Source organism: Taurulus bubalis (genome assembly GCF_910589615.1).
Source record: "Taurulus bubalis genome assembly, chromosome: 20".
Taxonomy (NCBI): Eukaryota; Metazoa; Chordata; class Actinopteri; order Perciformes; family Cottidae; genus Taurulus; species Taurulus bubalis.
Genome location: NC_136608.1, coordinates 6,169,096 through 6,193,114, shown reverse-complemented (window position 1 = coordinate 6,193,114; position 24,019 = coordinate 6,169,096). Strand labels below are relative to the sequence as shown.

The 24,019-nt window shown below is 41.3% G+C and overlaps 1 protein-coding gene across 1 annotated transcript in view; it reads right to left on the bottom strand.

Annotated features, from left to right (window-relative positions):
- Window positions 1–24,019, bottom strand: part of LOC306752457 (copine-8) — a gene marked incomplete at both ends in the record, with an annotated part of 69,488 nt that overhangs the window by 4,614 nt on the left and 40,855 nt on the right. Inside the window, 11 exons of the mRNA XM_079236218.1 lie at window positions 816–918; window positions 3,036–3,163; window positions 4,202–4,383; window positions 5,354–5,400; window positions 13,050–13,111; window positions 13,354–13,407; window positions 15,976–16,051; window positions 17,959–18,000; window positions 21,498–21,602; window positions 22,292–22,395; window positions 23,545–23,608. Coding sequence (XP_079092344.1) covers window positions 816–918; window positions 3,036–3,163; window positions 4,202–4,383; window positions 5,354–5,400; window positions 13,050–13,111; window positions 13,354–13,407; window positions 15,976–16,051; window positions 17,959–18,000; window positions 21,498–21,602; window positions 22,292–22,395; window positions 23,545–23,608 — 967 coding nt within the window. The remainder of the gene's footprint in view (window positions 1–815; window positions 919–3,035; window positions 3,164–4,201; window positions 4,384–5,353; window positions 5,401–13,049; window positions 13,112–13,353; window positions 13,408–15,975; window positions 16,052–17,958; window positions 18,001–21,497; window positions 21,603–22,291; window positions 22,396–23,544; window positions 23,609–24,019) is intronic.

The following is a 24,019-nucleotide window of genomic DNA, read 5'->3' as shown; positions in this document are numbered from 1 at the left end:
TATTCAAACGCAGATTTTTGCTCCCAGGAGCAAAACAAGTAATGATGAGGATGATTTGAGAGACACATTTGGCCCAAATGTAATACGTTCTCACCACGACAGTTCTATGTATTTGCATAACATATTTTCATGGTTTTATATCTCAGCATCTGTGCATGAATTACGACACTGCGGCATAATTAAGGCAGTAATTGTGAAAGTTTATGCTGATAAAAAATAAAAATAAAAGACCTTTCCTAACATCCAATTCATATCGAAGATGTGACAGTTATGTCACACAAACAAGCAGCCACAGTTCGTCTATATCTAACAGTTTACAAACAGAAAACTATTCAGTAGGTTTAAACTAAATCGGCAGCTGTCTTAATGGCAGCATCTTTCTCTTCCTTCATTCGTCTGCTTTGTTTGTAATACTCAGACTTCTGTCATCTGTCTTTTCAATGGTTACTTTCCATCTTTAAGGAGGTTCATTGTGTTGCATCGTTTCGTATAAAATCTGCTTTGAGAGAACAGTACTTCAGATAAGAGACAATTCATTGCTTGTGAATGAGATGCAAAATGATGAAGACTCAACAGTCCTTGTGATGCATGTGCTGTTTAGAGCTTATTCAGCAAAGCTGCCGAATTCCTGATCAGCAATCCTTCAGTTCTCAGCTTGCTTGCAAGTTTAATTTTTCCATTATCATTCCTATAAAAGCAATTTATAGATGCAACGTACGTTTCTCCGACAAAGAGGCTGTGAAGTGAGAACCCTTTTTGTCCTTTTGTTTTTGAGTGCAGGGTCAGGTGTCAACAGCTACAGTGGGCGCACTTACGTTGACAATAGACTCCTTGGTCTGGGCCATGTCTGAGATGACGCCATCCGTGATGATGAGGAGCACAAAGTACTGGGAGCCATCCTTCACTGAAGCTGCATACCTACGTGCACAAACACACAAAACCGATCTTTGTAATTATTCCTGCGCTGCCATCCCGGTGCCTTTTGTTTACCATGATGATTCACTCCTCGAGCAGATTAAGCATCCTTCTGTGTGGTTTTAATTGAAGTACTCAAATTAAATAGTTGAGTGGGAATGAGGCAGTACATAGTCTTTGAAAATGATTTTTGTCATTGAATGAATGTCACTTACATCCCACTCTGGATCTTAGAGGATCTTAATTTGTCATGTACTTCTCTCTGCAAATGTCTCTTTTAGTCGATTTTATAGATCCTCAGCTCAATACAATCCATCAACCTCTGCTACGATGTTTAGCATGACCTTTCCCTTAAATTTGAGTCGTGATCTGACTGTTTCTGTGATCTGAATATTTACACACTAAGATGGTTTCAGTTGCTTCAGCTTTCTGCACCTCTGCGCACTGGGAGGTTCGATCTATATCCGTCTCCTTCCCACTGCTGATGACTGAAGTGTCACACTGAAGGTGATCACAACATAGCAGATACATAGAGCAATGCCTGAAGAGAGGTAGAGAGAGGAGCAGCATGCGGGAGTAAAGGCAGTGGGTCGGTCGAATAAACAGAAGAGAAGAGGTGAAGGTGGGATTACCACAACAGCAAAAAAAAGAACTGTGCTTGGCTACAAAGTTGACAAATAGGCAACAAAAGTTGCAGGAAGATGCAATATGAATCTACAACTAGTTTTTAAGAGGTTTCAGGAGAATGATTTCATGGAAATTGCACTGATTAGTCTGGTACTTATCAAACTCTTAAAGTTACATTTTGTAGAAACAATTACTGAGATGTAGTCTGGGCTAAGGGTTTGGAAAATGTGTGTTTCTGTTTACAGTGAAATTAACATATTTTTCTCATTTGCTGTATGGAATCAAACAGCTGGTTTGCTCCATTGTATTTGTGTGCTTTGTGTTCTCGTGTTTACATGGAGCAGGGACAGTGCTTCAGTAACAGATAATACAAAGCCACAGAAACCAAAAATGTCGGGCAGAATTAAAAAAGGGCAACGAACAAAACAAAAAAGAAGAAGAGATCAAAAGAGGCGAGAACAAAGGAGAAAAGGGATGATTAGGAATAGTTCTTGCAGAGAGTCCGTTCCTACAGTCAGGAGAATGTTAGCTTAGCTTAGCATAAGGAGTGAAGGCAGAGGGGAACAGCAGGGACAGTGCTTTAGTAAGAGATAATACAAAGCCACAGAAACCAAAAATGCCAGGCAGAGGTAAAGGCTGAAAGTGAAGGTAATAAAAAACCAAGAAACCGAAAGTATGCTTAGTCCTCAAAACTGTTCCTTTAAAGAGCGAACGGCAAGTGTCTGATGCAATTACCGGAAGAGAAAAGGTTGTTTGCACATCAAAATAAAAACAAAAAAACAACATGCTGGAGGACAAAAACAAAGAGGAAAGTTCATGACAGGGGTTTCATTGAAAAACGGAAAAAGAGTAAAGGGTATTTCTGGTGAAAAACCTGCCTCCGTATTACTGCTTGTTTCAGCATTTCCCTTCAGAGTGCCTCTTCATGTGTAACTATGCAATTAAGATTTCAGTAAATGACATTCTCACTATGTAGAGTAACCTGATGAGAGGCTTCACTTGAGTACATCTCTTTAATCACACACTGAAATGAATAGTTCCTTAATGTCTAGTCTTTTTAATATCAGAACTTTGTTTACGTGGCTTTGCTGCTGCATACATTATATTCTCGTCTCTGCAGAGACTCAAACAAACAAACATGCAATCAGCTGTCAGGTACGTTCTCCGTTTGTGCCCTCAGTGCTCCTCTCTCCCTCGAACTCGTGCTCGCTACCTGGCAACACTCGGAGCCGATTACAGGCAACCTGAGAACGCATGCTGAGCGTCAACCCCAAAGTGAAAGGTACTCAGTGTACTTTCACGCATACTTAACTGATTTCACTTCATTTTAGAAGCAGTGATAGAAAATAAGCAAGTGTAAAACATGAGTGTGAAATAATAAACATTGCAAACTAATTACTGGAGTAGATGTTGATGAGATAAGTTGGATAAATTATGACATTTTATGAAACAATGTTCCCATTAACTCCTGTATATAAAGTGCGACATGTCACCTGGCAACGTGGTTGATGACGGGGGAGAAGTTGGTGGGTCCGTAGAGCTGGACTGACTTCAGACTCTGGTAGTAGGCCTCCATCACACCGTCGATGCCTGTGCAGTACGGGTTCTGAGGGTTCCCGTTCTACATGAGGAGAGGAGAGGAAACCATCGCTAACCTGCAGGATTCATTTCAGAAGCATCGAGGAGAAACTGATGGAGCAAACTGATTTGAGGATGATTTATATATTCCAATGTCGTGCCATGAAAACAGCAATACATTATAATTCTCAGATGTGGAGACTTATGTGGAAGTCGTACAATGCTTTTAACTGTAAACGTTAAGATTTCTCACTGAAAGGATCTCTGAAATCCTTTCACAGGACCTGCTAGATTTCCTCAGTGATCACTCCGAACACTGTTTCCAAAGCAGAGAAAGAAAAAGGGACCCTCACTGTTATCTATGGTCCTCTTTACTGCAGTTCTACTTAAACTTCAACTATTACTGCCACTAATATTTTATTTTCACTAAACAGTGTGCTTCATTTCATTTGATTTACTTACTGTATTTATGTTTTTTAATATTCATGTTTTTATTATCTTTTGTTTCATTTTAGTTATTTATGTTTGTGTGAGAACATGCCCAAGGTCTAGTCTTCTTATTTATCTATTTTTTTCTGCCTCAGACGCTTTGCCATGTTCTATATTTCATGAACTAACTTTGCCATGTGTGCAGAAAGCTCAATCAAAAAAATCCCCCAAAAAATCAAGTGAAACTAAAAATGCTTTATATGGATATGCATATCAGATGTTCTGTAAGGAATATAATTTTCTTCATGCATGCCTGTGTGACACTAAAACTAACACTAGTAGGGAGTCAATGACGCTCTTTTTGGTAGGGATTCCGGTGTTGTGTTTTTATGATATTAGCATGTTAAGAGTTTGTGTAAATTGCTGTTCAATTCTGCTGGATGACATTAAAACCTGATGTTTACAGATGATACTTCTGATGAAAAATGAGCTGCTGCAAAAGCCCTCTTGTTTGTTGCATAAGAAGTATCTCCAGGGTTGTAACGTCACATTTTCATCGTGTCAGACGGGTGGTTTAAAAACCCGACGCAGTCAACATCTCCACGTTCTACTCCCTGCCCTCCACCCTGGTCCCAGCCCCTCTGGTTCGTACCAAGGCAAACTCGTGGGAGATCCGTCCATCGGGTGGCAGCTTGGCTCCGAAGCCCAGAGCTGGAAACATCTTATCGCTGTCGTAATCCTGGATGATTTCTCCGACTGCCTTCAGGGCCATTGCGTAGGCATTCAGCTGGTATGGACTCATGTAGTGGAGAGATGTGGGCTGGGCTGGGTTCCCTGTTTGTGACAAAGGGAACACACACACACACACACACACAGATGATACTCTGTGGGACAATGGAAGAGGTGACGCTTCAGCCATTCTTTGAAAATGGTTTATAAGGCTTAGTGTCACTCATTGTCTTGTAATTTAAGTGTCTGTGTTATGTGAGTACACAAGTTTCACTTTTTGGGTAAAAATGTGACACCAACTTATGCCTTATGTAAAATGGTTTTCTGAAATGTTAGTGAGAATATGCATAACAGCTGGCTTCATGGTTCCATTATGCTGGATGGATTTACTCCTATTCTGTTTCTATGCATTTTACCCAACAGAAAAAAACCTCACCAGGAGATTAGTTACCCATCTGGGGTGGAAACGACATGAATTACCAGCAGCTGTGTGGGCGTCATGGCGCTTTATAGGAACCACTATTACTATTTAAAAAGCCACTTGAACTTTTAAATTATGTTTTTCCAATGCTTGTTGTTCAGTGGTTCAATATAGCAACCAACCAACAAATAGTTATCTGGGTGTTCTGTTTGTACGGCAACACAACCAATGCATCACATCACTGATGGAGCCAAATTGGCTGCTAATTACTTTAATGTAATATTAATATGAAACATTTTCTGACTCGCTACTCCAGCTGCGTTTTAATAAACTGCACAACTCTACTAGCCACCATCCTAAAAAAAAAAAAAAATCAGCATCAAACATTTAATGATTCCGCTAGGACCGATTTGAGGGATAGATGGATAACACGGTATTTAATCACAGCCTTCGTAGCATGTTACTGCACTCAGCTTTAGCTGCCAGGTGTGATAGAGAGGGCCATTAGGAAACACTTGATCCCATCTGCATATATTTGAATAAACACTCTTCCTAAGCATTCAGATCAATGTGTGTGCCCTTGTACGGGTCTCTGTGTGTGTGTGCGTGTGTGTGTGTGTGTGTGTTTGTGTGTGTGTTTACTGGGAGGCTTACCATTGGAAGCTGTGAAATCGATGGCCACAGTGAAGTTAATCTGGGTCCTGAGGAGACAAAAGCAGAGAGGTGATTCATTAATCAACAATCCTTTACATGTGCCGCCCTGACTTTGCTCCTGAAATCACTTCCATTCAGCGGTGACCCTGTACAAGGTGGATCCATTGACACTCTGGTAGGCGAGGGGGTGACATTTTACAAACGCTAAACCAGTCGACAAAGACCAATTGGATCAACTGTACTTTGTGTGGACCAAATTTAATTGCAGTAAATACATTAGTCATTGAGAGAGGCTACATGAAATCAGAAATGTCAGCCTCATGGTGGCAGTAGAGAAAAAGTCAAGGGATCGACAATGCCAACGAGGTTTCATCCTCTGAGAAACATTTCATGGCAACCCACATATTTTCAACTTATACCAAACTGGTGGACTGACTGCCCAACAACGCTAGTGTGGCAAAAAAAGTCAGAGGTCACCATCCAAGAGGTAAGATATCAGATTAGAACATATTTATTGTGCCCACATTTTAGGCATGCTTGATACGATGAGACCTAAAAACACAAAGAACTTCCTGATTGAATGCCGTTCTGCACACAAACTTTCTTTCTGAGAGGAAAAACAAATGAGATAGAAGTGATGAAGAAGGCGAAAGAGACATGAAACAAGACAGAGACCAACAACACACACCACAGCACGAGAGAGCGCCACATCTCTCTTCATCAAAACGCTTCCTGACTTGTTAACCTGCTGGAACAGGATGTGGTTAAGCGCTCTGTCGGCCTGTCGCGGCTTTTTCACAGCAATCCTGAGCCGCTGCCAAACACACACACACACACACACACAAACACACGCACACATGCCTCGCTGTCTACAATACACACGTCATGTGTTCAGATAGTGTCAAACAGCCAGTAGCTCATCATCTCGCCGTCCAGAGGAGAGAGAGACATTTAACGATCAGGTCTTTCAAAACACAGGAAACCCAAAAGGGACGGGTGTGGAGCGGCCATCTCAGGTTAGATATTAGTTGTTAAGTTCACTCTTTTTTGGGTTGTTGGATATAAAAATTTTTTGTATGATATACAATTTACTACGACACTGATATTATTGACATATTGTCATAGTAAGGATCCTTATGAGACCCTTATACATTTGAGCAACACCTAATATTTAATGGTCTTTATGGCTTTGATCTCTCTGGACACACATCATTATCTCAATAATAATAGTTCAGAACTGCATGGCGCCTCTATTAGTTAAGACAACTCTCCAGCCGATATACTGTATATACAGTATACATAAACAGTATATATATATATAGTAAACGTTTAAAACACAAATAGATAATGTCCCAAAACATTATCAGCAAATGCTCAAGGCTGCTCTTAGTTGATGAAAAGTTTATAAAAATGTCCCAGCAGACATTTCTTTGAAATTGAATCATACATTGTGTCATTAGGTGGTTTACATCAGAGCAATTTCCAGTAAATAGTCTTTTCTAGAGGACAGCAGCAAGGACAACGGAGCAGAGACAGAGATGTGAGTGAATTCTGGTCCAGTTCTGCTCGTTGACTTCAACCTAAATTATGCATGCCCTCGTTCTCTCCCACACAATCTCTGTCTGGCACACACACACACACACACACACACACACACACACACACACGCAGTCTGAGAGAGGAACTTCAACTCTGCGAGTGTGATGGGACAGCCAGAGAAACAAGGTGATTTCAGGGACGGACGTTAAAAAGAGACAAAATAAAATAAGGCCTGAGCCTTCCTGTACCTGTGAGTGACGGCTACCACGCTGCGCTGCCGGCCAGCCCAACGTTACCCTTTGATAATGGTTATTGAAAGTGGTTCATGAGTAATAGAAGATAATATATTTAATTGTACATTTTATTTGTATTAATTCTGTTCCTTCAGCATTGATGGTTGGATTGTGGGTCACTCAAGTGACACCGACATCAGCGTGTCCATCATCTCTACTTTCAGAAAGTATCCGTCTTGATTCTGTTTAGTATCTCTCGCATACAGCTGCAGACACTGGGTGCACGTTTTGCTGTTTGCTGTCCCTGGTTTTATATGTTAAAAAGTGGTTTCCATCAGGCCAAGAATTGGTTGCCGATTTCCCAAAAATGTTGCCAGTGCAACCCTTACTGTCGACGATATTGGCTGAATACTTTTCAAACGTTGTGTTTCTACGGTTGGTTTGGATTCTATTAGATTCTTGCTCTACAAAATGAATATCACCCCGAATGTTTAACTCCAAATGTAGAGAACATTAATATCCAGAGCAGAACACAGGACCCTCTCCAAAAGGTCAACGGCATCCTCTGAACTAATCGCACAGGAATGTGAGCGAGACATCAGTTTATTGGCCCTTGGGTTTTTCACCAGTGATGTGTGTTTATGGATTTCATCCGAACTTTGTCTTTTCAATATTTTTTTTCAAATCTGCTCAATATAACAATATGTGTTTTATATACCTTAATATACAGTAAATATGTATACAGTACAATTGCCTATATTGCCTAATGTTTGTATATCAAAATGAGTATTACATTATCATAAATTGTGAATTAAAACGGGTTATTTTAAAAAGTATGTAATTACAACAATTTGCTTTGTTAAACTTTACAAACATCTTAACGGGCCCAAAACACACGGAAGAATATCATTTGTATTACTTTTTAATCTGCTCTTAATATGATTGTCATACTATATGTATCCTTCTAGCTTGTACTGCATGGTAGATGGTTTTGTGTATTGTTCTGTGCTGTGTTGCGTCCTGTATATTACAGGTGTGTGCCAGGTGTGGACGGCAAGGTTTGTTTTCATGGTACAGACTATTTTCTTCTACACTTCTATGCTGTGCCGATAACACAAAAAGATGCAACTCTCTGGCTTCTGGCTAAATAAATACACATTCCTGTACTTAACACACACACACAGACATAGTTTGAGCAGCAGAGCGTCGCCGCACAGCCAATTCAAAATGTTCTGGCAGGTATGATAAGGATACATGTGGTCGAGCTTCAGGTGATCTGTGAGCTTAGGCTTCCTTAAAGCTACACCTTATCGTGCTGTGTCCTGGAGGTTCAGGAAAACTTACCCTTTTAAGGTCACCGTTATCGTGCCTGGTAGGTTTTTTAATGGCTGCAATCCACCTCTTGTCAAGTTTACCTCAACCTTTGGCTACAGAATAAACATTTCTACACACTCAAAATCAAGTTTCAGCAGTTTATCTTCACTGGTGGATCTACTCACCAACATAAAACACATCGGGACAAGTATTCAATTGGTGGTTAAATGTATAATGGCAGCCATTTCTAACTGTACCCCCTCCCTTAATCCTCCAATCTGTTTATCTGATCTGCTCTGTTCAACTCTTTTTGAGCAAGAAAGGGTTTCAGGAAGGAGACACACCTCTACCCAGCATTGCTGCTGCACAGCTCTACTGAGTAATGTTTGGAAAGTACCTTGCTGTTACTGAAGATACCTGCTCACCTTTACTTTCTCTATTACTCACTATCCAAGTTCATTTCCTGGTATTTATTTATCTGTGTCTTATATAGTATACACACAGATGTATACTAGAAGAAAAACTTATTTACTCTTAATCAACTACTGTTTCACAGTTATATTATTAATCATATACTGTGTAAAGGCTTGTGGCTTCTCATTTGACCTCCTCTCCTGTTAAAACATACGTATGCTTTAACAGTGACCTTCTGATAGTCTTGAGACTGTGGATGCCTACATGTCTCTGTGTGAAGAACGTGGTGTTCCTTGTTATCATATGACCATGCCGATGCAAGCCAATCTGAAGACGTCAAGAGAGCTTCTGTGATTGTGTCATTAATGTATTTAAGAGGTAACTCTCTGCTCATTCATTGAGCAGCCCAGGATACGCAATTGACATATCATGTTGTGATTCTGACTCTGTTCCTTCTTCGAAGAATAAATGTCCTGATCTATGATTTTACCTCTAGGTGTCGAGTAAATTTTTCTAACATATACATACAGTTTGAATTGTGTTAAAAAACAAAAAATGGATTTCCATTTTGAATAGTGTGTGTGTGCGAGCCTCTGTGTGTAGCAAGTACAGTATTTAACAATGCGTTTGGGGTGAAAGTGGAATGCTACTTTACCAGATGTTTTTTGTGTCAGTCACCGCTCTTCCCCTGCTGGTAGAGCATGCAGTGACTCAGCGAGAAGCCAATATGACAAAATACCACACGGCAGGGGGCAGACTGATGAGGAGGTTGCACACTACATTCAAATCAGCTTTCCTGCAGACTGAACAGGCTGAATGCTAATGTCTCTCCTAAATCTTTAAAGCATCTCGTTTTCCAGACTATAAAGAGATTTCTCTTGCGGCGGGGCGACTTTCACCGAGGCAGCAACCTCCAGGTCTTAAAAGTGAAGCCGATGAGGAAGTGCCTTAAACCTGCATTCTTTCTAATGGCCAGCAGGGGGCGACTCGTCTGGTTGCAAAGTCAGATTGCATAGAAGTCCATGAGAAAATGATCCTACTTCTCACTTGATTTATTACTTCAACAAACATTGGACAAATGTTTATGTGTCAATCGCTAGTTTCAAGTCTTCTTCAATACAGAATAATGGTTTGATTAAGAGTAAAATAGAGCATAAAGCAGGTATGCTTTAGGGCGGGGCTACCTTGTGATTGACAGGTTGTGTTTTCCTCTTACAACTTACAACATGTTTTCATGTTCAGTTCATCCAAGTTAATTGTAACATTTTGTACATCTAAAAACTTATTCTTCAGTTCAGTTGTACTTCAACAGTTGCTCCATCCTGTGTCACTTATCATTGCAAAAAAAGTAATCAAGTCATGTAATCTGATCTTCCTTTCATCTTGAAAACCAAGGAAAATCCTACCTCATACAAATCATTTTCCATTTTTACAATTATCGATATCGCCATTTAGGGCATATACTGAAAACCTACATTATAGTCCTGGCAGCCAGTCTCATATAGGAAATGTTAATCTTCAAAGTGGAAATGTTCTATTTAAGAAAAGAAAATCTAAAATGTTCACAAGGAGTGTCTTTTCCTCTTACATTGAAGTGCCAGAGGGAAACATATGCATGAGTGCACTGAGTGGCCTAAAAGCAGCAGAGGTTTTGCAATGTGACCTCTCCTGGTAATATGCAAACAGATGTTGCTGGTTGGACAGTGTCCAAATGACTAGAGGAGAGGAGGAGAGATAAACAGTTCATACACCTGCATTAAATCAGATTCGCCTAAACGTTGATATTGGCAATGCTTGTTAATTTTGCTAAATAAAACCCACAACAAAAAAAACAACAGCCTTGGTTCTTTTCACAGATTTGATTTGACTTTGTCTCGACTCTGACTCCTCGATCTAATGACAACCTCTCAGAATGATTTCAGTATCCCAGAGCTCCCTCCTGCTTCTATTCTGGTTTCAATACTCAATTCACAAACCAAAACAAGGGGAAACAATATCTGTCACTGTGAGTGACAGGGCTGCCAACTCAAAATGAAAGATATAGCCTGCAATTCTTCATCTTTATCCTCGTGCTCATGAATAGAGGCCTCTTTGTTGAAATCAATGGGTGGTACTAATGCATTATCAAAGGGAGTCAAAAGAATAGGAGCAGCGATGCTCTCCAGATTGAGACGAAGCCTTCTCAAATCAGTCATTTATGCTAATGCTGAGCATGTTCCTAATTAGCTCCAAATGAACAATTGGGTGATTGGGTTAAAACTGCGAAAAGAGCTGTCAATCGGAAAAGAGAAGAGAAGAAGGGAGGAGAGCGGGAAAGAGGCAGAAGGAAGTGGAACGAAACAACTGGCAAAGTGTCAAAATACCTGATCATGACAGTCGGGCAAGACTGAGACACACCAGGGATTTCGGGGAAGTGAGAAAGTACCTGGGAGGGTGTGCGACTGCATGTGCGTGGGCGTGTTCGCCTTTTCCGTGTGCGAGTGCATGTGTCTGTGCGCAAATACACAGTCTGCCCATTATGCAATTGGAGTAAGTGCAACTGGACCATTACAGTCCATTTAGGTTTCAAACAGTGAGACAGCACTTGGCACTTCATTTAGCCACACGAGCGTGTAACGGCGTCCGGCTCGCGCTCCCAAAGCTCTGCTGAAAAAGGGGGGGGGGGGGGGAATTAAACGGCCCTCTTCCCTGAGAGTTTCAAAGTGCTCTCTGAACGACGGTGTGGCTGGGAATGCGCTCCGTGCGCAGGGAGGCTTAGAGGACGGGGATTCTCCATTAGCAGCGAGCGGCAGAGCGAGTAAACATATGCCGCGGCACGTGGCGCCATCGCACGCGTGCATCTCGAAGCCAGCTCTCACACACGCGGCCATTCTGCCGCGCTCGGGCCTTAAATGCGAGTTGCTGACACTCGGCCGTAACATGCATTAGCGCTCAAACACGAAAAACCTTCCTGTGCTGCTGGAGATGTACTTCTGCTTTGTGTCTGTTTCCTGAAACATATACAGAAGCTCCATCTAATATATTAATCCGGCAGAAAACAGAGTGGATTCCTAATGTCGTGTGAGTCAATAGCATATTGATCCGTGTTCTTAGCCGCAGAGTGATATTTTCCACTGGCTTCAATAGACTTTACCGTGGTGAGGGTTCACACAAACACATTTCCTGTATTACCAGCGCTCGGCTGGCTATTGTTTCTCTGCCTGTTTGTCTTTTAACTGCTCTTTTTACAGGCTGCCGTTAAATAAATAATTCAGAAGATATCACATTGAGATATGGTAGTTGTCATCTTATCTATTGTTGGTGTAAAAATACTGATTATAACTGCTTTTAAGTCAGCAAAGGCCACTAAACATGGAAATGGTGTTTAATGGTTAGAACATGTCATTCAGGAAAAATGTCAAAACAATTTTTTTCAAATTGTAAAATGTTTTAATGAAAGGCATTTCCCTACACATAAATGGCGAGTTAGATGTATCTGCCAAAAGCTATGGAGCCTACAACCTATAACAACAACATCCAAATGATCAATGTATCATAGCTTAAGGCGGGCTTTACTGGCAAAGTCCTTACAACAAGTGTTGTTGCAAGGAGAAGACAGTGTAGCGTAGCAATTGTGTTGGCTCCTTGGATAATCCTCTGGTTTTGCTCGAGCACTTTTTGACCGGCTTGTTGCCCTTCTGCTCTGAGCTGTGTTGAAATCCTCCTGAATTGAGCAACACCAAGAAGGGAGCTAGCTGGAAAATAGATGGTGTTGTTTTCTGAGTCCACATCTCCGAGGGTACAAGCTTAATTTCATGGAGATTGTCTTTCTCTTTTCCGTGAGTCTAATGAAGGCAGAGTGTGTAGGCGAGCATTCACGCGATGCCTGGTTGCACACAGTCAACCCTCCCGAGGAACATACCTCCATAAGCACACGTGCACACGCCGTGCACATGGCATGGCCGAGTGCTGAAACACAAGATCACATACGAGGGCACACAGTCTGAACTCTCTCTCTCTCTCTCTCTCTTGCAAATGCACACTTTCCCATTTGATTCACTCCCACTGTGTGATCATTATCTTTGGCATATTGCAGACACTGAGTCGTGATGGGGTTATTATGGAGACAGGGGCCGGCACACTCAGCATGTCACTTCTCATTAACGGGACTACAACCCCGCCTATTCATCAGTGTGAATGCGTGTTCATTGACCTACCCTCCTTTGATGTAGTCCAGGAAGGTGACTTCAATGTCCAACAGGAATGACAGCAGCGTTACCTGGAAGCGATAGGGCCAGAATTAGCTTTGTGTCAAGGATAATAGCTTTCGGGTGTTGCCTCTGATGCGACATGCGCTTTCTAATCCTTTCTGATCAGCTCAGTTACAAAATGAAACACTCAGCAGTATGAAAGAGGTACCCGTCTGGATCGACGATAGTATGGCATTGCATAATCAAGTGCAGCCCATGCAGCGATGTGTCAAGGAAAAGAAAGATTCATGATTGATGGATATTTCCTCACCGTTCCAGAGTTGAGGTATTTTTTCTTTCTCCCTTTCTTCTTTGGATTTATCACCTAAAAAAATACAAGATTCTCTGTTGTGATTTTGACATTTTTTCATTCAGTCATTCATTCTTCAATTCAGTCTTTCATAAGGCTGTTTTTTAAAAAGGCGCAGTGTGCAGGGTATCTATACACTAAATAAAACATACTTATTAATATAATATTACATTTGTACACACTGTTTCTTTAAGTACTGGCGCAGAATTGGCACCTGCTGAGGGAAATATCACCAGTGTTCACCAGTTAGCTGCTAACGTTGTACGCCATTTAGTGCCTGGTAGGCAGGGTAGATTGGGTTTTTAGCACTTTTCCATTGAAAACAGCAGCCACCTGCTCAGCGCAGTGAAACATTAGCGTGTTGATACGTATGTCATTGGCGCTAATCTGTCCCACATTTACTGCCTGGTATAACCCATAACCATGCACCATTTTTTATGCTAGAATCCGTCGATGATACTGCGTCCAGCTCAAGCAGAACAGACCACACATTGAATGTGCGCATGGCAACATCAGGAATATTAATATTCTTATTTAGTTCACGTAATAATTCTACTAATACGGCAGCCTACATCTGCTAAAACTGCAGCAGTGGAATCTGACTGAGATTCAAACAATGGCCTTCATCTTGTGTGATAACTGAAGTCATATACGGGATAGTTTGCACACCTCCCTCTTTGAGCCATGCACATACAGCCCAACATGTCCAGAGGAGCGGCTGAATCCAGAGGTGGATTAGGGCTCAAAACCGGGTGGTGTGACTTCATGAATATGCAACAGGACAGCAAACCTTCGTTGGATTAATCAAGATAATGCATCTAACAAGCTTTAAGGCTTTGTTGTTTTGCGAACAGATCAGAAAAGAGACACTTTTTCAGGTCGTGGGTCTCTGATGTTGCAGCCTGAGCTCATTAAAACATCCAATTGTTCCTGTTATGGAGGAACAGCCAGAGACAGAACCAAAACTCTTTTTGATTCCCAAACACTGCAACAGAGCTGTTAAAACAGAGCTTTATGGTCTAATTAAACTGTGCCAAGGTTAAACAGAAAGAGAGGACCTCCGGGAAACAACGAACAAATGTGTGGATTTATGCATTTCTCCTTGGTTCACATTGCAATGCGTACACTCAAGGACAAGTTGGCCTCTGGAGGTGGGGTGCAATGATTGAAACGTGGTTGTAACACAAAAACACAATTACACACCAGCACACAGCGAAGGGACTTGAGCAATCCAAAGCCAGGTCAGGAAACATGTCAGAAATCACAAAAAGACTTTGTGCGTTTGTATCTGTGTTTCTATGTGTTTGCTGTTCTTCACATACTTGTCACTGTGCCTCCCTGTGCACCTTTGTGCGTCTGCACATCTGAGCGCTATTAAGCAAACAGCAGCTGTTTCAAATGACAGTCCCCTGTGTGCTCGCCTCTCTGTGTGGTACTCTGTTAATCAAGAAGTGTTGACTCTTCCTGGGAGAAGATAAGCCAGCGATCCATCATAACTGTCTGTCTGCGTGTGTGTGTGTGTGTGGCTGTGTGAGTGTGTGCATGACGAAGTGAGGATTAAGATTTTGATTGGCATTAACTAAGTCTTATGAGAGCCCCATCTTCCTAATCAGTGGTAATTCTCCACACAAAAATATACCGTATATGTTGGATTATGGGAAGGGGGAATATTTCTATCATACTATATGTTGCACATATATTTCTTTATTCAAATTTCCTGTTTTCAGAACCTACAATGGAGGTGAATCGGATTTTGTTTGTGGAAAGCATTTTTAATAACTATATATTTTTGTATCTGTCCATTCATTGAGAGTCAGACAATGGTTCAAGCATGCAAACTCTACATCTATGGAGTACTCGTTCAGTTTCTCTTTGCATCTGCTCTCTCCTGCTCTTATGCTAGTTCATTTTGTACTGGTCATTTTATCTGCTTCAAGCTAAAGCAGTTTATTTGGGGCGATAACACGGTTTTGCACCCTGACGGCTCACGTTAAAGCAGTTCCTTAAGCGTGACGTAGAACTGCGATGGTGTTTGGTGTGTCCGTTCTGGGCTACTGTAAAACATGGGGGTGCACGTTGAAGAGGACCTAAGCAGACATGAAGGGCTCATTCTAGGATTCTTAGTTTCAGGAGGGTTTTACACTAATGAACAGTTATGAATTGAATTTCCAATTCTGCTCAAAGATCCCTCGAAATGCTACACACTGGCCTTTTTAAGAAGCTATTCATAAGGTGTTTTGTCGGTTCACATCTTCTAAAACTGTTTGAAACTGAGTAACAACAGGATTTTCAATATGTCTTCAATCTTTACAACAAAAATCGGTTCAGAACTGAAATGGCAGTTGAGTTTTATCAAGGTATAACTTCAGGGGAAAATGTTCCAGATGGAAACAGCAATTACAGAGTGTGTGTGTGTGTGTGTGTGTGTGAGAGAGAGTGACCTGTCGACCTGTCCACTGGTCTGGAGAGGAGAATCATTGCTGACTTGAAAACAGTAACACACGTCTGTTTGTGCGCAAGCTTACACACACACACACACACACACACACACACACACACACACACACACACACACACACACACCTCATAGACGTTGAACTGGCTCTGCCCTCTGGATAGCTCTCTGTAGCTGGTGCTGAACTCTCCGATAAAGTCGTGACTATAGAGAGAAGCGACACAGAGACAGAAACAAAAAGAACATATTAAAACAACAGTACTGTTTGCCGCTATTGTTCCACAGCTCATCCAGACCACAATAAAGCGACGATTCCCAACTTATATAACTTGAAGCAGAGCCATGGTGACGGAGTTTGTCGTTAGTGAATATGAAAGCAACTCAACCACGAGAGAAGGAGACAGCAAATGTTTTTTTAAGTACGGACAACGGATAAAACAAACACGAAGGCTCACTTCAACTAAACAGCTTGTCATGAAAAATTGTGAGCATTTCTGGGTCCCATTGAAAAAGCATTGCCCCGAAATGTCACTTGTGTTCCCGCTATCACATTGAGAGTGACACTGAATAGATTGCATAAAGAATGGAGAAATAACTCCCTGTTCAACTACAGCTTGACAAATGTCTCTTCTCTTTCTTTCTGCCTGACTGTCAGCAGCCAGAATCCAGACTCATCATCAAGCAGTCGATCTGTGACGATCCTGCACCCGGCCTCCTTCCCCACTGAAAACATACACTCGTGTTGATTACGTGCGACTTGGATTAGATTCGCAGTGCACAGGAAGCTGACGTGTGTTTGAATGTTAATGCAATCAGGATTAGGAAGTAATAAGGGAATGTATTGCTGCGTATTTATCAGTGATTATTGAGGTTATCCTTTGCATATCAGACTTATATCTGTGCAACAACCTGCAATCTTGTCACCGAACTCAAAAAGACTAAATTGCCTGAATGGGTGTTGAGAACTGGAAAGCGTTGGTCCGACTTGTGTTGGTGTAGTTGTTATTTACATTTGATTATTCCGAGACAATGAACAAGTCCAGTTGGAGAAAAATAACTGTTCTTTTCAATTATTTGATATTTTTCGCATAAAATACAGTAAAACGATGTCACATTAAATTCCGGCGAAAGTTTTTGCCGTAGTCGTCAACGCTGCCAACCGCCTGACTTCTCCAAGCGAGACACGACAACAAACAGCAAAAGGTACAAAACAAATGTCCATAATGTTGTCAGACATAAAATAACAATATGAGCCTGCCCAGGGGAAAAGAAGCTCTTTAAGTCGACGTACATTGACGGTGCCAAAGTGCCCCAGCTGTTACACTGCAGCTCGTTAAGCGGCTGTAATCCGCAGCGTTCTCGTTCGATACGGAAACAAACATTGGTGTCCCTATTAGTCATTTAGATACAAAAACATGTTGAGAAATACCAAAGTTAACCTTAAGTATTGATATCACAGATACAACGTCTTGTTTTGAGAATCAATACTTGCGTCAACAGGATTGTTATCAAAACATAAATAAATTGGTCTCCTGTTAGTTTCGCTTTTTGGACACATGAACAAAATGATTTGCTTTTCTGCTGCTGTTACTTGATCCCTGTTAGTTGAGGGAGCTCACACAATAACTACATTTGTATTTCATCATTAAAAAGTCCTGGTGTCTTAACATGCATGTGATGAAGTCATTAACACAGAATAGTAAAAACAAAAGTTTTGCAAATCCCTCGAAGAAGATAATTGACACATGGCTCTTCCCTACGAAACAGCAGATTAGCTGCTTTTAATAATGAAACCTGTGATTATCCACCTGGTATTACTTGATGTCGGATCAGAACCAACTTTCGTGGCCCCGCCCCTAAAACGCAGCGGCTTTCTGCAAACCAAAATGTGTGTTTGACGCAGTGCAGTTGTCGGTCTGAACGCGGCCAACGCCTTCGCTTATACTTCTGCAGTAAAGTAACAAACAGCAGAGGTGTTGAACCAGATGGAGTCATCATTTGTCCCGAGTGGTATTATGGTATGTGTTTACAGGCTGTACATTTAAGGCTTTTAATGGTAGTTTAACTACACAAAAAACAATATTAGCGGGCAAATAAAAGATAGTAATTACCTGCCATCTCTGTCCCAGTCGTACACCTCGACCTTAATTGCTCTGTTGGGAGAAGCACAAGATGGGGATGAGATTAAAAAGACACATTTTTATTTAATTTTCCTGAATTATTAATGTTTCTACATACTGTATATGCATTTGTTTCTATATTTCTTGAGGCATGGCAATGCTTAGTTGCAACAGGCAACATACTCATATTCAAGCGATCTTCTTAATTTCAAAATAAACGTAGACGCTCGTTGCTTTTGTCATTGTTGTCATGGGCATTAGGAGAAGCTGATTCATTCTGCAGCTTATCTTTATTACAACACACTGTCTGCCTGTCACTGTATTTGCCTCGGGTAATGGGCTCTGCTCATCTCCAAATACATCTATTTCTGCATCCCATTATAGCTTCCAAGGAAATGTGAGAAGAAAAAAAAGAAGAATAGCCTGCAAGAGGCAGATATGCTGTGCTATCACTTCATCTCCCAGTATCTTCAACAGGAGGGTCATTTCCGTCTGACAAAAGCAGGAGAGCGATACGTAGAGAGCGAGAGGGCTGAGGCGAAAGGATAAAGGAGCGGAGACTGAATTAAAAGAGAGAGAGAGCAAGGTGAAGAGACTCGACGATTCAAAACTGTGAGAATATATAAATAAATATAAATATAAATATAAATGCTCACAACCTCAGTCGATTAGGTCTGTCGTTTTCAGCTGCAGAGACGGGTCAAATTAGGCATACAAGTTTTTGAGCAGCCTTTAGTATTTCATGAATCTTGTATGACTTCTGCACTTACTGTGATTGCTTTAGAGCTTGGCCAGCCTTCTGAAACAAATGGCACCTAATTCAAAACCTGAGGCAAAAGTGCACATTCGCAGCCTCGTCATCTTTTATATAAGAAGAAGAAGAGGAAACGCAGCATTAATGGGCCTTAGAGCTGCTAAAAGAGATGCACAGTATAGGAAAAGAGGCAGGAACGGGCTTGGCTGATGGTGATGTGCCCTCCGTGGCTGAATGTGTCGCCTGGTTGGTGTAACGTCAAATGATGTGGGTGTATTATGGGCGGGGGTCTCATTAAGTCAGTGTTATTCCACATCTCAGTAGGAAACATCCCCTCATCCCCTCTGAGCTTTGATGAGGTGACAGGAAATTGACAACGGTTTCACTTGTTGAACTTGTAGTCTTACTGTGTGTGTGTGTGTGTGTGTGTGTGTGTGTGTTTTGTGTGTGTGTGTGTGTGAGAGAGAGAGAACAGACACAGGTCTATCAGAAGACCTAGGTGAGCTCCTTCTTATCATTTCTCCCAGACTGCGAAGAGAAAGATTGTATGTGTGTGTGTGCGTGTGTGTGTACACTGTATGTGCAGTCCACTGTGAGCTTCCTAAGTCCCACATTGATAAGACTCTTCTAATAAGCTTATTGGACCAAACTTCAGATCAATGCTGCTGTCTGCTAGCTGCGCTAAGCTAACCTGCGCTAAGCCTGTTAGCCACACAGCTGCTGTTGACACAGGGATGGATGCGAACAGATGACGGACATGAAGGACACGCACTTTTTCCTACTTATTTGTTTTCACACAGGGGCTTTGAGCAACGCAAAATCATTTCAAAAGCTAGAAACGCAGTTGGAAGTGAAACAGAAGCCACATGTCAAATTTATTTTAAGATGCAATTTGAACATTATCTTTTTTTTTTATCAGGTCCATGTTTTTTGTAGAATCCTATTATTTCCAAGATGTTTCCTGGAAAGGAAAGGTTATAATTAAAGGGAACATAGAGACATGGTTCAGCTGGTGCATTTTGAATTAGTTAGTTCCAATTAATTTTTAATGTAACCTACTAATGATACCTTATTCATATTTCAACACAATGTTGAATACTATGAATATTAACTTTTAGCTCAACTTTTTTTCTAATAATAATAATAATCACCAAATTGCGTAGCACTTCCCAGGAAACATGCTTGGAAATTTGTGGAAATACATCGGAAATGACTGAGTGGAAGGTTACCAAAAAAGAGAACGTACAGAGAAGCAGCAGAATTGATTACCATGACTTTTAAATTAGGTTAGATATTTAGAATGGCAATTCATGAATAGCCCTTAGAGCTAGCAGTGAGAAACCAGACCATCACCATATCAATAACAGCGAGTTCCACTGAGCTCCTGCATCACAAGCAGTCCCTGACCCTCTCAGTGAAGCGGATCTTCTTTATATCTTATGCTCATGTTATTGACAGTCAGTCAGATAACATTCCCATTAACCCGAGCACTGCCATTGCTTGGTATGTTTTGGAGAAGAAAAAAGATCCTCACATTTACAAGATGTTTCATGGAGTGGATATATAAATTCCTTCTTTTGGTCAAATACACATTGCTACCATTAAAAAAAAAAAAGTATTCTTTTTAATGTAGTTTCATCTCCTGTTTTTCCTGCTTTCTAATGACCCGCAGAGCGGCCACACAATCACTTACCTCATTCATACTCGAAAGAGCAATTACGATCACAGGCGCCTATAGATTGTGTGTCTGTGTGAGAGGGTTTGGGAGCAGGATGTCATTTGTTGTTGTGGTGTACCAAAATAAATGCAGGGAAATGTGTTCAGACTTGCCCGAAGAATGCATTGCAGAGTGTCGTATGACATATGAGTGTCGAACAAATCTCCGGAGGAAAATCAAATAGCTCAATAACACATCCACGCTTTGTTTTAGTGAAAAATATACCAAAATAATATGCAAATTACTTTTGCCAAATCATTTTTGTCCTCCTGCTGAAACTGTAGACACAATGATATTTCTACTTAGCAGCTGAAAACAGCTTCATACATTTCATACATACTGGATGTAATATATACACCGCTGGCACACTGCTGTCAAAAGAATTATTTTATTTTTATTTTACTACTGCATGGTAAACAATAAAAGGCTTTTTTCATGTGAGTGTGATTGGATGCAGTGTCGAGGCTAATTGTTTATACATCATTCAGCCTGAGCAGACGTGATTAAAACAAAAGGTACAAATGAATGACTATAAGCTGTAAATGTGGTCCAGTACCTCCTTTAATATTGTGGATATTTGGTTCTCATTCTAGCATTTTTCGCCGGGAGGAAGTTAACATTCTGAGAAGAACAAGAATAAATATACAAGAAAAGTACTCAGATATACTGTGAGAGAAATAACTCACATATTACCGAGCTTTTGAAGTCATGAATTTGTAAGAAAAGAACTCTGAAAATTATGGATTGTAAAACTGTTGGAATGCCAGCCGTCTGCTTTGCTCCTAAAGTGAAGCAAAGTGGTTCCTTAACCCAAAAAAAACACTATTTTTCATTAACGCAGTTTTACATGGTTTGAGTTTTTGTCGCAAATGTATGACTTTATAATCTCTTATCATTTTTTTTTCTTCCTACAATGGCCCTTACATGCTGTCGTAGAATACGCCACCATATAAAACACTCCAGTGTAATAAAACGCCTCCGTGCACCACGCCGTCGCAGCATTACGCTATGTGTAAGCAGGCCATGCATCACATCTAAAAACATTTAAAAAGGACTCACCTGTCGTAATCACCATTGCAAAGAGCCCGAACAGGGATCTTAAAGGCCTGCCATACTGGGTTCAATGTATTCTTCACCACCTCCGTCTTGTGGCAGATGGTAAACCTGCAGAGAGACGAGGCAAGGCAGAGAGAGGACAAAAGGGAGAAAAAAAGACCAAAGGGAAAAACATAAGATTTGTGGGGAGAGAAGGGCAAATAGAAAAGGTAATGGAGTTAAAAACAAACAGAGAGCACAAGTGGATGGCTGTGGAAGCTGGACCACTTCCAGGACACACACACATGGACAAAAATACACACATAAACACACACTGCAAGGATGTAATTTCATTAGTCCCTTCGCTAGCAGGTGGACTTGGTATCTTGTGCCCTCAGAGCACAAGGTCTTATCTGGCTTGTCACACACTGCAGGATGGAAGAGAGCCCACAGAGCTGGATCAAACACCCTAACACACACACACACACACACACACACACACACACACACACACACACACACACACACACACACACACACACACACACACACACACAATCTATGTGAACATACCGCAGCACTGCACTTTAATGCCTCCTGCTTCTCCACACACACAAACTCACATTCGTGCGGACGTCATACACAAACATTTTCCACATGCAAGTCCCACACGCGCTTAAACAGGAGGCACGGCTTTTAATCTTCGGCAAATCAATGAAACCCATTTCCTTCGGATTCAGGGAAGGATTAAACCTAACATAAAAGGGGCAGAAGGAAAGATGGCGGCAGAGTGAATGAGGAAGGGGTGGGGGACTCACGTGCCGTCCTCATTGCTCCTGTAGAAGACCAAGAAGGGGTCGGACTTGCCGAAGAAATCCTTTTTGTCCAACTTGTTCCCGCAGAACTGCATCATCACCGATTCCTAACGAGTGGAGGCAGAAAAAGCTATTAAAAAAATACATTCTAGATGCACGTTTCCAACCAGTGGTCGTCCAATTATTTTGTAAAACGTCGACGGGTGGATTCGATCACATCTGCAGCCCTGTTTTCTCTTTGAATGCAGCATCTTTTTGTAGATATAATGATTTCTGGTTTACTTAGGCAGCTGTGGGTGGAAAAGTTTATATCTTCAGCTTTTCTCTAGTTGGTTTCACTGCATGCGACGAATGCAGGAGCAAAATAGTTTAGAAGAAAGTCCTTTTTCTTTGATAATGACAGACTGAATCCAAAAGCTAAAAGTCTTTTATTGTCAACTTAAAGGAATGTATTTCAGTCATACGATGTCGCGCCAGAAATGATTAAATGTGTGCTGAGGATGAACAAAATTGGACACAGGTGATGAAAGATGAAAATAAGTAAAGCTAGTAAAACATAAATAGAGGAAAAGTTTACATTTATTTTATCAACTATATCAAATATATTGTAAACCTTTCTCCTTTCTACCAACCTCCGGGGGCTCCAAGTAAAAAAAAAAGGAAGAAGCTGTATATTTATTTGTACACTAGTAAAACAGTAAACATATATTCTGTGTACAGTGCTCTCAAGTTTTTAAGACAGGTGAGAGTGACATATATCCCCCCGTGCTTGATTTCTCCATGGTGAGGGCAGCGCGACCAGGTCATGTTAAAGGTCACATTAAATAGCCTAGTTTTAGAGTTTTTTTTCAGCGTGAGAAATACGATGTGTGGCGGGAGGGCGTGACTTAAGACCGAAATGCGTGACAGTCACGCTCAATGCGTGACACTTGAGAGCCCTGTGTGTATATATACGTATGTAATATATAAGTACATTTACAGTTATATTTGTGACTCGTCTGATAAACCTTTTGCTTTTATTGTGAAGGAATCGTTGCTCCACTTGTCCTGCTTTAGATGCCAATTTCTACATCTCTACGTGTGCAAATTGGAAGTCATCCCCATAACTTAACAAAATACACCATTAACGAAACATGGCACCAGATATGCAACATGGAATGCCAACTGCTGTTTTTTTTTGTTTTTTTACAGGGTCTCTCGTGCTTCTAGAGCTGTTGTGCAAAACAACTACAAAGGAAGTGCACGTTCATCCTCACCCTGCAGTTGTTCAGCTCCTCTGCTTTCACAATGATGGTCCCGCATTTCTTCCCTGGAATGCCTCTGTACACAACACACAACACGGCAAAGGGTTAAGACATCACAACCACACGGGGACCTTCCTCCTACGTCGCTGCTGAGGTCAGTGGACTTTGTGGAACAACCGGAAGGCGTAAGACAAGTGTGTCTGCTGGAGGAGGAGTCAGCGGCGGCATGGAGTGCGTTTGATGCACATCCCAGAAGAGGCTGCAGGCCGGAGGGTGACCTGCACTGTGTCCCACACTGACCACGTCCTATTATCTGGTTTGGTTACTCAGTGATGCCCAACACTGGTGCTGTGGCGCGTTGACCACAGGATGACAGACATGTGTATTAAAAAAAGTGTTTTTTTTCCCCCAAAACAGTCTCATCAGTGTAGTGACATTTTTCAATGATTGCGGTTGATTGCACGCTGGCTGGGGGTCCTTTTGTTGT